This window comes from Micropterus salmoides, unplaced genomic scaffold (genome assembly GCF_014851395.1).
Source record: "Micropterus salmoides isolate LMB-PRFRI ecotype aquatic unplaced genomic scaffold, ASM1485139v1 Ms_hic_scaffold_4, whole genome shotgun sequence".
Taxonomy (NCBI): domain Eukaryota; kingdom Metazoa; phylum Chordata; class Actinopteri; order Centrarchiformes; family Centrarchidae; genus Micropterus; species Micropterus salmoides.
In genome coordinates, this window is record NW_024043372.1 from 4,688,461 (window position 1) to 4,703,434 (window position 14,974).

At 39.5% G+C, this 14,974-nt stretch overlaps 1 protein-coding gene across 4 annotated transcripts in view; it reads right to left on the minus strand.

Annotated features, from left to right (window-relative positions):
* Positions 1 to 3,691: 3,691 nt before the first annotated feature.
* Positions 3,692 to 14,974, minus strand: part of LOC119886057 — a 54,319-nt gene continuing 43,036 nt past the window's right edge. For all 4 annotated transcript variants that reach the window (XM_038696544.1, XM_038696541.1, XM_038696539.1 and 1 more), the window contains 5 exons: positions 5,411 to 5,556; positions 4,937 to 5,219; positions 4,577 to 4,722; positions 4,103 to 4,385; positions 3,692 to 3,915 (listed from right to left, as the gene is read on the minus strand). In XM_038696544.1, the coding sequence (XP_038552472.1) occupies positions 3,771 to 3,915; positions 4,103 to 4,385; positions 4,577 to 4,722; positions 4,937 to 5,219; positions 5,411 to 5,556 (1,003 nt within the window). In that variant the 3' untranslated portion in view covers positions 3,692 to 3,770. The remainder of the gene's footprint in view (positions 3,916 to 4,102; positions 4,386 to 4,576; positions 4,723 to 4,936; positions 5,220 to 5,410; positions 5,557 to 14,974) is intronic.

Here is a 14,974-nt window from a genome sequence, read left to right on the forward strand (position 1 = left end):
GTGGAGAACACAGGTTTTATTACACTGGTTATTACCTACACAGAACTACCCTTAAAATCTATGAACATTAATAGTAAAAGCATTTTTATTTTATTTTATTTTTTACAATTTTCTGACAATTTATAAACAAAATATTTAAATTATTGGAAAAAAGAATAGAGATGAATCAAAAATTTTAATAATTGTTAGTTGCAGCCCTACACAAAAAAATCATTACAGTATATATTATACTTAGCTTTTATCAAGCCAAGTTGTGATCTGTAGCGTGCTGCCATTACTGCAGTGGTAGAGTCTGACTGAACACAGTTTCTATTTAAAATGTGCCGTTTGCGTCGTGACCCACAGAGTCCGACCCTAAAGACAGATCAGGAGAAACTAGACAAGGCTTGATTTTGAGGTCAGTGATCTCTACATCTGCAAACATTGTTATTTATCATAATTAGCTTTCAGTGATCAGATGTTGCTGGTGGCTACAGGCAGTTTACCTCTAAGGACACAGCATGAGTCTAACCGTATCATTAAAATCAGAACGCACAACCCTTTTCTCTAGAACTAATAGATATCTGATCAACAAATCTATATATATTTTGCAATAGGTACTAAATACAAGTTTACATTGTCAAGTAAAAACTAGAACGCTGACCACCACTCAGATAAACAAAAAGTTTATTGGCAGACAAGGGCACAATTACATGTGTACTTTGCTTAAGTACTGTTTGTTAGGTACATGTACTTTACTTTAGTATTTCCAATGTATGCTACTTTATACTTCTACTTCAGTACAATCCAAAGGGAATATCTCGTGTGATTGCAGAACCAGGATTACCATATAAATAAATGGTATTTTTCACTCAGTTTAAAATGTTTTCCACACATGCAGAGATGCAAAGAATTACCATGGATATGCACATAGGTATGAATCTGATGTTTGATCTCCTCCTGTGTGGCTACACAGCGATAGCGGTCGGTCTTCATCACAGTAGTGTTGACAGTGATGTAGAAGCTGCCTCCTCTTTCTGAGACCTGTGGCTCCTCAGCAGGAAGTTCGTTTCCAGCACTGTCCTGCCACTCTACTGTAGGTTTAGGAAAAGCACCAAGAACTTCACACTGCAGCAGCATCCCATCATTTGTTTCATCAAGTATTGTAACAGATAGCTCCGGAAAAGCGCACAGTAGCATAGTACCAGAGTCTTCGTACCTTGGTATTGCATTTACATTTATTCATTGACGCTTTTTTATCCAAAGCAACTTACAAAAATTAACTATTAATGTCAGAGGACACAGGCCTACGGAGCAAATAGGGGTTCAGTATCTTGCTCAGGGACACAATGGTGGACGTATCACAGCGGGGGAGTGACCCCAGGTCTCTCACACCAAAGGCAAGCGTCTTCTCCACTGTCTCATCACCACCCACCATCCACCCACCATCAGTGTCTCAACCCTGAATATGAGATCTGAACAGCGTGAGGATGGTGACCAGAAAATTCCATGATGCAGTTTATGAAACAAAAGGTTTGTTTGCTTTAAAAGAACAGTTTTATATTAGAGGTGTAGGAGCCATTTAAATGATTATACCACAGTTTGGCCAGTAGGTGGCACCCGGGTCCTGGTATGTCAGAATGGGTGCTCATCCACTTAAATAAGGCAGGTGCAATCAGACACAGGTGTTGGCAGAGGAAAAGCCAACTAGTGTTTGACTCCTGCCAGCGCTGCACATGTGGCTGTTTGTATGTGTTGTTGAAAAGTTGTTTATGGAGATGCCCATGTTAAAATAGTACCCTACCGATTATAGATTCTTGCTGTCTGTTGAAGACCAGGGCCCCGTTTCAGAAAGCAGGTTCAACAAACTCTGAGTGTAAACCTGAACTCTGGGTTGACGAACTCTGAGCTGTCAAACTCCGAGTTTTCCGTTTCAGAAAGGCCGATCAGAATAAGTTCAGTCAGCTCAGAGTATGTTGAGCATGATGGAAGCGCATTTATACAGCGTTGTTCATTCATCATTTACCAGACTGGAATTTCATTAATGAATGATAAAGTGCTGGGATCCTCCTACAGCCTGTTATTTGTTTTAAATAGCTACAAGGAGGTTTATTCAGCTGTAACCTGACGGGACTAAATGCCGCTGACAATAGCCTAACTGAAGATGAAAATATTAATGGAACAGATTAGACACAGTTTAGGCTGCTCATGGATCTGTGATTTTAAAGTGACAGTCCGACCGATTACATTTAGAAAGTAACCTTCCCAACACTGATCACAGGACTATGCAGGTGGAATGACATGCGTAGACTACATAGTGAGCACTAATATAAAAACAGCAGATCACTGCTGAATGCTCTGGTTGACATTACAGCCTAATAAGTTGATGTCAGCAGCTGTTTGCACTCGTTTAGTCACGATTATAGCAGCTGCATTGCTGTGATGCACAGATCGTCTCTGACAAAATTTGAATTTTCATTCAAATTCAATTTCATTCAAATTTCATTCAGATTTCTTTATTTAGTAGGCTGCTGAGTGTTTTCTCTAATGATTTCCTTTCATGATTAGAAAGGCTGCTGTCAGTCATTTTAAACGTGTCTATGAGCACAGTAAAGTCACAGCAAATATCGTAGGACTCTGTAGAGGAAACAGAATTAAACTTTTAGCTTCTGAAACCGTTTGAGTGGCCTTTTATTGTGGCCAGCCTAAGGCACACTTATGCAATACCCATGCTGTCTGATCAGCATCTTGATATCCATCCACCTGTGAGGTGGATTACCTTGGCAAGGAGAAGTGCTCACTGACACAGATTTTGACAGATTTGTGAACAATATTTGAGAGAAATAGGCCTTTTGTGTACATAGAGAAAGTCTTAGATCTTTGAGTTCAGCTCATGATGAATGGGGGCAAAGAGAAAAGTGTTGCATTTATCATTTTGTTCAGTGTAAAAATGTAAAACTAAGCAATACGAGGGAGTGAGAGAAAAAGGAGATGGTGAGTTGTATGTGGAGAGAAAGACAAAGATAAAAATCTAAGAAAACAATTTACATTGGTGGTTGAATGAAATTACAAGAATTATCTTAAAGGTGAGTGTGTAACAATCATTTTTGACGTAACGTAACGTAACATTAAGATAATATATGTAAATGCCTCACACTACAGGATCAGCTGGGCAGATGATCTGTTCAGACCAGCCTCAAACCGGGAACAATCTGAGGTACAATTTTTTGTACAATGGCAGGACTGTGGTACATTACTTGAACCATGGACAGGACAATGGCCTCTACCATGTACACAGACATAACCTTTTCAAATTGTAATGCAGTAACATTGACTCAGAATACATGTTCACTGACCTATTTCTTCACTTTTATGTAAATACATTATTACAGAAGAAATTTTACTTGTACATGAGTAAAATGTACTTGAAGTAAAAGTACTTGTAAAATAGTCCAGTACTCTTTCCATTCTTGTGTAAGGGGACCTAAAACAACTGTGTACACTCTTGTAAATCCAGATCAGTCCATATTGCACCTACTTCAGTCTGCCTGCCTCCTGCCCCCACCGGCCCTGCCACCCCAATCATCTGCTTGTTTGTTCATTAATGACTTTTTACTGTTCGTCTGCTGTGTGAAAAACACAACATTTCTGGTGTAAAGCAACAAAATCTCTTTGTAACCTACCAGCATGTCTGTAAACATAGACGCACAGGTCATTGACAAGTAAGCACACTTTATTGAAGGAAAAGAAGCAGAAAGTTTGAATTAATAGGCTTTAAAGTAAACTGGATACTAAGGCTGACCAGTGACCTCCACCTCACACAGTGTCAGGTATTCTTGTCTTCCAGGAATCACAATGTTTACATAACGGCCTTCCATTCCATTACAAACAAAGGTTTGTGAGGCCCCAGCAGCGATAGATGAGATCACTGCACATCTGATGAATAAGAAAATAATTTTACCAGATGAACAGTAAGCATATATCTCAGCAGTAGTTCTGTTTAAATACTGATGTCCTAAATATTGATTTCTGTTTGGAATTAAGTAGATATCCAGTGCACTAATTTCATATAACGAGAAGTGTTGAATATTTAAACCTACTTTAAGACACAAAGGTCTGTTACCTGGGATTAGCATTGCGGTTGTCGATGATGGAATTTCCGATGCGGATCTCAGCACCATTGAGCCTTTCGGGGCAACAATCTTTTCTGTTGGTGATTGTGACAGTGTTGATCTTATACGTTTTCAGGAGGTCCAGACTCCACCATGGATTTTGATCCTTTTGTGTGTGTGTACAGGAACCCTCTGGCCAGTTGCTAGCACGATTTCCATCAACGGCCCTTTCAGGGACAGCATTCCCATACAGCGAGGACTGAGTCGCTTTCCCACCTTTAGCAATATTTGTATCTAGGCAGAGTTGTAAAATGTTTTATTTAAGATAGTTTGAGAAATTCATACTTAGTATTACATGGTTTGATCTGACCGAAGCTACTAAAGAACAGTCAGCATGTTTATTTGAACTTATACTGTCATTATCTGCTCAGAGGCATCTATTGGACACTATAGATGGTACAAATCAGCAGTTGGATCAGTGTTACCTGAAGGCTGACCAGTGACCTCCACCTCACACAGTGTCAGGTATTCTTGTCTTCCAGGAATCACAATGTTTACATAACGGCCTTCCATTCCATTACAAACAAAGGTTTGTGAGGCCCCAGCAGCGATAGATGAGATCACTGCACATCTGATGAATAAGAAATCACAAGTATTTGTAAAATAATTTTACCAAGTGAATGTTATGCATAGATCTCAGCAGTAGTTGTATTTGCATACTGTTGATGTTATGGTGAAATATTACTGTTCGGAAATGATGTAGATCTCAAGTGCACTAATTTCCTCTAACTTACACAACAAATGTTAAATGCTCAAACCTAATCAAAGACACAAAGGTCTGTTACCTGGGATTAGCATTGCCGTTGTCAGTGAGGGAGTTTCCGATGCGGATCTCAGCACCATTGAGCCTTTCGGGGCAACAATCTTTTCTGTTGGTGATTGTGACAGTGTTGATCTTATACGTTTTCAGGAGGTCCAGACTCCACCATGGATTTTGATCCTTTTGTGTGTGTGTACAGGAACCCTCCGGCCAGTTGCTAGCACGATTTCCATCAACGGCCCTTTCAGGGACAGCATTCTCAAACAGCGAGGACTGAGTCACTTTCCCACCTTTAGCAATATTTGTATCTAGGCAGAGTCGTAAAATGTTTTATTTAAGATAGTTTGAGAAATTCATACTTAGTATTACATGGTTTGATCTGACCAAAGCTACTAAAGAACTGTCAGCATGTTTATTTGAACTTATACTGCCTCTATCTGCTCAGAGGCATCTATTGGACACTATAGATGGTACAAATCAGCAGTTGGATCAGTGTTACCTGAAGGCTGACCAGTGACCTCCACCTCACACAGTGTCAGGTATTCTTGTCTTCCAGGAATCACAATGTTTACATAACGGCCTTCCATTCCATTACAAACAAAGGTTTGTGAGGCCCCAGCAGCGATAGATGAGATCACTGCACATCTGATGAATAAGAAAACACAAGTATTTGTAAAATAATTTTAAAAGATGAACAGTAAGCATATATCTCAGCAGTAGTTCTGTTTAAATACTGATGTCCTAAATATTGATTTCTGTTTGGAATTAAGTAGATATCCAGTGCACTAATTTCATATAACTAGAAGTGTTGAATATTTAAACCTACTTTAAGACACAAAGGTCTGTTACCTGGGATTAGCATTGCGGTTGTCGATGATGGAATTTCCGATGCGGATCTCAGCACCATTGAGCCTTTCGGGGCAACAATCTTTTCTGTTGGTGATTGTGACAGTGTTGATCTTATACGTTTTCAGGAGGTCCAGACTCCACCATGGATTTTGATCCTTTTGTGTGTGTGTACAGGAACCCTCCGGCCAGTTGCTAGCACGATTTCCATCAACGGCCCTTTCAGGGACAGCATTCTCAAACAGCGAGGACTGAGTTGCTTTCCCACCTTTAGCAATATTTGTATCTAGGCAGAGTCGTAAAATGTTTTATTTAAGATAGTTTGAGAAATTCATACTTAGTATTACATGGTTTGATCTGACCGAAGCTACTAAAGAACAGTCAGCATATTTATTTGAACTTATACTGTCATTATCTGCTCAGAGGCATCTATTGGACACTATTGATGGTACAAATAAGCAGTTGGATCAGTGTTACCTGAAGGCTGATCAGTGACCTCCACCAAAGTATTACATGATTTGACCAAGGATACTAAAGAAATTACAATTAGTATACAATATTTATTTTGAACTGTAAACATTGTGAAAACATTTTTATATCACAACTGTTATATTTGCATGGCTTAACGTTAAAAATTGCATTAGGGCTGGACGATAAATTGATCAAGTTGTCTCGATCCTGTCCTGGGCTTGTCTGGATTATATTATTTTATATCTTCTTTGTGTTTTGATTTTGTTTTCTCTGTGTCTGGGTTTTGGGTTTCAGTCCTGTCTGTGTGTCTTGTTGGGGAGTCTTGGTTTTTGTTCCTAGTCCTGTGCCTTAGTTCATGTTGTAGTATTTGCTTCTAGTTCTTTCTCTGCATCATTTTGGTTTAGTCTGCTCGGTACTCTGGGTTCTAGTTCTGGGTTCTCGTTTAGGTTTTGTCTGTTATGATCCCTGTGTTATAGTTGGTCGGCGTTTGTCTGTTTACATGGGTTTCTGTTATTGTCTGAGTTAGATTCTTGTCTGGTATTTCGTTACATGTGTTCTGTCTGTGTTGGTTATTATTTTGCCCCATGTCTGCCAGTACAAGTGCTCCGTCTGTTCCCTCAGTTATTACTCTGTCTTCCTGCCTCTTGTCATGTGTAGTGTGATGTGTGTCCTGCCTGTTCTTGGAACTACATGTTCATCATTTTGGATGTACCAGTCTTTGCAACCTGTAAGCTTTAATGCTTGTTTTTGGTTTGGATTAAAATCCTGAACTTGACGTCGGCTCTCTAGTGTCTTGTGTTTGGGCTCCGTGCACTCATCAGGATCCTGACAGAAGTAATCAAATCCAAAACTCAGAACCTCCAACCAAACTAATTTTAACATGTTGGTTATTTAATTGTTCTAATCATGTTCCACACTGTTAGTGTTCATCATGTTGTTCATGTACTTTCCCCTTAAACACCACCGTGTGTATAGTCATGTGACTCCGCCCCTTCCCGTCATGTTTAGATTCCAGACAGCAATTTGAAGCATAGGGAGATGTTAGCTTGCACTAATCTCTTTCATTTTCCAGCAGCTGGAGAAACAACATTTTATTAACAGACTGACTCTGACCTACATGTACATTTAGTGCCAGTCCAACAACGTACTCAGTTTCACCATCATTTTCTGTTGCTTGCTCCTCACATTTGCTCACCCACACACACGCTACATTGCACTGCCCTTAAAAGACCTCACTTACTACTACTCTCATACCAGAACCTGTCACGTAGATGTTCTGTGAAGAATGAGGACAGGAAGTTAGTCAAACGCTGTAAAAATGCAGTAATGCATGTAAAAATCATTAGCAGCGCATTGATATTAATAATCGGGTGAAATGTTTGTCATTATCAATTACATTATCAATTACTATTTAGATAATCGATTTTTGATATCTGTGAATCAAAGAAAAAATCCCGCTTTTAATAGTTAAGCATATTCACAGCCAACCAACCTTGTCAGTGAACTAGTGCAAAAATACAAACAAAACAATTGTTAATTAATCGTAAGTGTTTATTTAATCGGGATTTTGATTTTAGATCATATCGTCCAGCCCTAAGTTGTGTGCATGTGCGTTTGCTTTGTTTTGATTTATTGAAGTGAACTGGCCCTCTTAAAAAATTCCTTATTTATTTAAAAACTAAAATTGGTCAATGGAGAAATATCAACTTTTTGATTGAAAACATTAAAAAATTATCTCACCAGAAAAGCCACTTGTCTGTCCCAGAACAGCCAATAAGACAAAGACCACACCTGGAGAAATCATCCTGTAGAGAAAGTTCACCACATTTCTATGTAACACTGATATTATTTTTTAGTTATTAGACCATGATTTAAAGACATTTGCATATATTTACACACATACATAAGATTCATATGTACTTTTAAGACAAAGAACAACTAATTTCAAAATTTAAAGATCAGGAAAGAAGCTCACCTAATGTCCACCTCTACATACTATTTTCATCTTCATACACATGACCAAATAACTGTTTCTGTCTACACTCACACCTAAGGGCAATATAGAGTCACCAATTAACCTGCATGTCTTTGGACTACAGGAGGAAGCCGAAGCACCCAGAGAGACCACAGACAGACATCGTTAACTGTAACAGTAAAGTCTGAACTGAGTCTAAATTAAAGCTGTGTAACTGATAATGGTCAACATGGAACACAAAAGATGAAATTGAATGTGAGGTTAGTGAAAAAATACACGTCAGAAGCATAGTTGTGTGGAAGCCCTGAGAGGCAAGTGGAAAAAAGTCTGATCTTAATTTGTTTTCTTTCCTCTGCTTATGTCTTAATGACAGTTTTGCCAGGATTATCTTTCTGAGTTCCTTTTTTTTCATCTGTGAAACAGTTTTGCCAGGTGAACAAAATAGGTGTTGCTAGGATAATGTTTATTTTTTTTACTTTTATTTCTCTCAGGCAAATAAAACACACACATTCATGTCTTCACAAGGTGCATAACCTGTCAAAAACATTTAGGAGGACGCCCAAATGAATGTATAGTTGGTCTGAGGTGTCTATGGATTAAAAAAGATCCCAAAAAACAGACCATAATAGCTTATGAGGCCCTTTTGCACGCAATGGGAGGAGGTCAAGATCAAACTAAAGCTTGTTTGAAATGTCTATTTAAACAATGAAAAAGCTATTAATAATATGCCATTTACAGGCACTTTTGAGACTAACTTCAGCTCCTCATAGTGATGGGATAGGACGGCTCATCATTTAGGACCACTTCTGCTGAGATTAAAACTTTATTGTCATTATGCAGAATACGGATACAGAAGCATCTAACCAGAAGTGCAAAAATATAATTTTTTTTTTTACAGATGAGTGCAGTAATGCCATATCTTACAATATGCAGTGACGGGAGCTAGCCATCAGTTACTTCAAAGAGCCGGCTCATAGAGCTGACTCGTTCGCGGCCAACACATCACTAGCTCCACAGTTCCCTTGTCTACTGTTGAGTTGTGCACAGTGCCAGGCTTCACTATGGGATATGTTGGTAAATGTTGGTTTCTTTTTATTTGTTTGTTTTTTGAATTCTTTGTATTAAAAGACAGTTTAAAACATACATAGCGATCACCATCTATATCAAATGTTTTTGCTCGTAGATAAATTCCCACCCGCCTTTAAGTAATTTTTTTTTAAATTTAGATCTAACTTGCCTTTATAAGATCCCTTACCTGACCAAGACATCAAGATCACAAAAGAGAGTATCACCATAAATGTTTCTGTTAACCATGACCACAATCTTTTCCTAACATAAAAAAAAAAACAATCTTCAGTATCAGGAATGTTAAGGATTGTATCACAAACTCTTCCCCCTGGATCTGATGCACATTCAGACCTTTCTGAAAAATGAATATTGGTACAAATTTATAACTTTATCATTGATCTGTAATAGTAACTAGGCATAACCCAAATACATCAATCATTATTGTACATTCATATTATGTACTTAATTAAATCAAGGTTTTAGCACCATTGCTGGGAATAGTAGATATTTTATCAGCCTCTCAAGCTGTTGCTCATCCTTGTTCTCATTCAGAATTATTTTGTTAATATTTGATGAATAAGTAGCATCAATATACTATCCATTTCAAATTGCATTACATCTCTCAAATCCGAAACTTTATAACAACAAAACAACAATTTTACCTAAGACATTTTCATTTTTGTTATGAAGATATTTATTAAGGGATTTTTAGCTTGTCATTACCTATCTGCAATGTGAAGAGGTACCTGAATTTATCAGTTATTTAATGGCCAAAAAATATACATATGGTAGAAAAGATAATGAATGTCAGTTACTAATCCATTCAAAGACCTACCTTGTAGTTTTCAAACACCCTGGAAGCAGCTATGATCTGCATGTGTGCATAGAGAGCAGTTCTTTTATACTTTTCTGCAGAGTATTGTTTGTTTAATGAACATCCTAGTCACATAGGTGGTGTTCGCAAACCTTGTAAATACATCTTTTTTTATCAAATGTCATGTGCCTAATCTCATGTGAATGTTGTTAATGTACTCTTTGCTGTGACACCAAAGTCAATAGTTGTTCAGCAGGGGCAGAGCTTCACTGGAAGTCAAAAAGAAACAACTATCGAAAACAAACAGGCAGAAGAAAAATGTAAATCCAAAAACAAACAAATTGTCAGGGTTACTGGTAGGCTGGTGTTGATGGTGTATAGATAAGATGCTTGCCTTTGGCGTGGGACACCATTGCTCCAGAGGGGTGCAACCTCTGACATGTGTAGCAATTCTAAGTCTCTTTCAATAAAAGTGTCAGCTATGTGAGTAAATGTTGGCGTATGTTGGGACCAGGACAGTATGAGAACAAAGTTAATGTGGCCTGCATGGAATTTCAGAAGCATACTGTAACTGAGGCCTTCTACAAAAAGGGCGGTATAGGCTGCAAAATTCTCACTTGAATGATTAAATGATGTTGAAGGCTGACGCTAAACTGTATGACTGTATCTCTGATGTATTAAAATCTAAAAGCATCAAGAAAATTACAACAATATGACAATGTTGGTTATAAGGTTCTTCTCCAGTGTGTCTCTTCCAGAATGCATCTCAGAGTTTATGATACATGTGATTGTTGTCTCTTTCACACAAGACATAGACATAATTTGTTTCTATAAAAGAAACCAATTTTTCTATGAAAGAAACCAATTTCGAATCTTAACTTTCTCATCAAGTCATAATATTAAATATGTGTTTTAAAAGTAAGATGTTCATCCAACCAAATACCAAGTTATTTGCTATTTATTCTTCAAGAAGACATCTGTTAGGCCTGTACCTGATGTGTCAAGCACAGGAAAGTAACAAAATGCTCGCTAACAGTAGTACTGACACCAACTTGGCATTTGACAAGGCACAGTGTCACAGAGAGCTGTTCTATTGTTCTCTTTTTCTAATAGGGTGTTGAGCATGTGGAGGTGGGAGATGGCAGTCTCTCAGACAATCAAATGATAGGATTTTCTCTTCCTATCATTTTGATAGCATGTCTCTTTCTTCTCCTCGGTGCAAAAAAGAGAAGGGAAAGGATAGAGATATATAAAAAAAAAACAGATTTTGTCCTTTGCCATCAGGTCCACGAAGATCATTTGTCCTTATTTTGGGGGGATAAGTAATGTTCAAGTTGTTTGTCTTTTATTAATCACTTCCACAGATCTGAATACCAATGCTCTCTGTTTCCTTTTATCAACAACCAGCAAAGCTTGGTGGCTCAGCTAACTAAAGTATTTGCACTACGAGGTTGCTCTTACAGCTTTTTTTTATTTTTATTTTAACTTCAGGTGGAGTGTGGTTAGCTCACTTGGTGCCCGTCCAATGTACGAGACTGAGTCCTTATTGCTATAGCCTAGGTTTGAGTCCAGCCTATCACCCTTTGTAGCGGGTATCCCCCTTTCACACTCCTCATTTCCTATTGCTATTCACTGTCCTGTCAGCAGTGGTTATCAATGTCGCCTCACAGCAAGAAGTTTGTGGGTTCGAACCTAAGTCTTCCAAGGCCTTTCTGTGTGGAGTCTGCATGTTCTCCCCTTGTCTGTGTGGTTCTCTCCAGGTGCTCTGGTCCTCCCACCATCCAAAGTCATGCAGGCTAGGTTAACTGGCAACTCTAAATTGTCCTTAGGTTGAGTGTGAGTGCTTGTTTGTATATATGTGCCCTGCAATGGACTGGCAACCTGTGCAGGTTGTACCTCACATTTCGCACAATGACCAAGGACCAAGACTTTAGTTGACATGTAATAAAAACAGTCAAATTTTTAGAACCACAATGCCATGGGCATCCTGGTGATGGACACTAAGGATGAATCCCATTTCACCACTTGCCCCTACCCCTTCATTTTGCAATTTCACACCTAGAGGTAAAGTATCCGGGTTCTTGTTGCAATACAGGGGTAACTACACAGCCCTCGAAACAGAGATGTTTCAGAGGCACATTTCAAACGGAGGGCTACGAGAAAGCTCCCAGAATGCATTGTGAAAGCACCAGCAATCACTATGCAACATGCCAGCTACAATGTAACATTATAACATTACATTGTAGCCAACATAGGTAGGCTAACTACAGCAAAACTAGTTTGCAGTCTATCCTAACACAAATGTATTCATTAGCAGAAGGCTAGCTATGACCTACACAAGAGAGATTGCCACAGGATGGCATATTTTAAACGTTGTCAAGGAAAAGTCTGGCAAAAACTTGTTGCATCTGTTAACTTAAGAGCCATCATTGACTACTGATGATGTACAGGGATCTTGAAGGGTTGTCCCATTACGTATTATGATTTTAACCACTTCCTCTAGTAACTCTGTTTCAAGGGGCAAGGGGCACAATTGAAAACATGGGGTAGTTGAAAAATAAGGAATGGAATTCACCATTAGACTGAAGAAGTGAACCAAATGCCACACCAAGTTTATGCATTTTACAACAAAATGACAAAAAGTCACACCCCTATTCGATTTCCCCCTATTTCAATAGCATAGACTGGCACCAGACGTGACCATATTTGGACGAGACGGTGGACCTGGCTCGTGTGAAGCTAGCTATCTTGGTTAGCAAGATGCATCTGTAAGTCATGTTAACTGTAATTTTAACCAAGATGATAATTTTATCTAGCGAGCAACAGGCTTAAAACAAAATGTAATCACCAGAGAAAATGAACAGCCAACTCTTAATTCTCTGGGTGAACTGGAAAATAACAAAATATTTGACAAGTTTCAATCTGGTTTCAGGAAGTACCACAGCACTGAGACTGCCCTGCTTAACGTCACCAATGACCTTTTAATGTCTGCTGATGAAGGAATGTGCTCAGTCCTGGTACTCCTGGACCTTAGCGCTGCTTTTGACACCATTGATCACAACATCATGGTAGACAGACTCAGGCACTAGGTGGGGATCTCTGGTACTGCCCTAGAATGGTTTTCATCCTACCTGTCAAATAGGAAGTTTTGTGTGTCTGTAAACAACTATGTCTCTTCGTTCTGTCCAGTTAAATATGGTGTGCCTCAGGGGTCAGTCTTAGGACCCATTTTGTTTTCCTTGTATCTGCTTCCCCTTCCCCACATATTATCCTTCAACATGGTATTTCTTTTCATATTTATGTTGATGACACACAAATGTACTTGCCTGTCAGATCCACAGACCCTGGAATGCTGAGTTCACTTAACAACTGCCTTTGTGAAGTTAAAAAATGGATGTCAAATAATTTCCTCCAGCTGAACTCAGACAAAACAGAAATCCTGGTCCCAGCAGATGGCAAAACAAATACTGCCATCTGCTGGTTCCCTAGTAAATCAAATTAAGCCTGTTGCAAAGAAACTTGGTGTCTGGTTTCATAGTAATTTAAATTTCGAGCAGCACACCACAATGCTTGTTCAATCATGTTTCTATCAACTTAGAAATATAGCAAACATTGCAAGATCTATGTTAACTTTTAAGGACCATTTTACACGTCTTCATCACGCCTGGATTATTGCAACAGCCTTTTCACCTGTTTAACCCAAAAATCTATTGATCAACTCCAGACTGTCCAGAACTCCTTCACTATCCCCATTGGTGGTCAAGCCAACTCCTGTTCCTCGTGCCCCATCAGTGGTCCGACCAGTACCAGCTCCGTCAGTGGTCTGGCCGACCCCTTCTCCTCATGCCCAGTAGGGGGATCGACTGACATCAGCTCCGATGGTGAACCGGCCAACCCCTGCCCCTCATGCCCAGTCGGTGGATCGTTCGGTTTCTACTCTGCCGGTGATCCAACCGAGTCCTACTCCTCATGCCCAGTCAGAGGATCGACTGACATCAGCCCCATTGGTGGTCCGACCGACTCCCACTCCTCGTGCCCAGTCGGTGGATCGGTCGGTTTCTACTCTGCCGGTGATCCAACCAAGTCCTACTCCTCATGCCCAGTCGGAGGATCGACTAACATCAGCCCCGTTGGTGGTCCGACCAACTCCCACTACTTGTGCCCAGTCGGAGTATCGACAGAACTATTAGAACGAAAAATCTTTCTAAAAAAATTAGTTCTTATTCATGCTCATAGAGGAGACAAATACTGTGTGTCATGGCATTGGGTTTTTTTTTTTGTTGTGTAATACATGCCTAGTTACTAATAATATACTGGAATACTTTTTATTGTTTGTGTTTCCTTGCATTGCCCATAGGTGGTGGTTTCAGCTGTGAGAAATGTCAGCAAGCCATACAGAAGAAGCTGCAGTTGGAGTGGGCAACTGCATGAGCTTTCAATCCAGATTACAGAGTGAATCCTAGAAATCTAGTGTCATGGGAAGACCTGCTGTTTCTCTGCAGACCTTGGAACCCAGAGGTTGGAGAAAACCGGAGAGCTTGGAGCGGCGGCAATGGGTTAGGATGAGAACGGGTACCACTTGGGGGCTTGTTAGGCCACGCCACTGAAGCAAGCTGTGGTTTGGAAGCGGTGTAGATATGGATTTTTGGTAAAATCTAGAATAATGGCCATGTAATCGTCTAAGTGTATAGAGAAAGTGTACGCAACTTTTCAGGAGTGAGTTTCCTCAACCGGGTGGATGTTCTCCCTTTCGGGTAGTTGCCCTTCGAGGGATCTTTTAGTTGGCGGTTAGTGAGGAAAAGGCATGATAAGAAGATCAAGATTAGTAGAGTAGTTTACGATGTGTTTGAGTAAACTAGTGTGCTGAAGAACAAGAGACGAAGATGAAG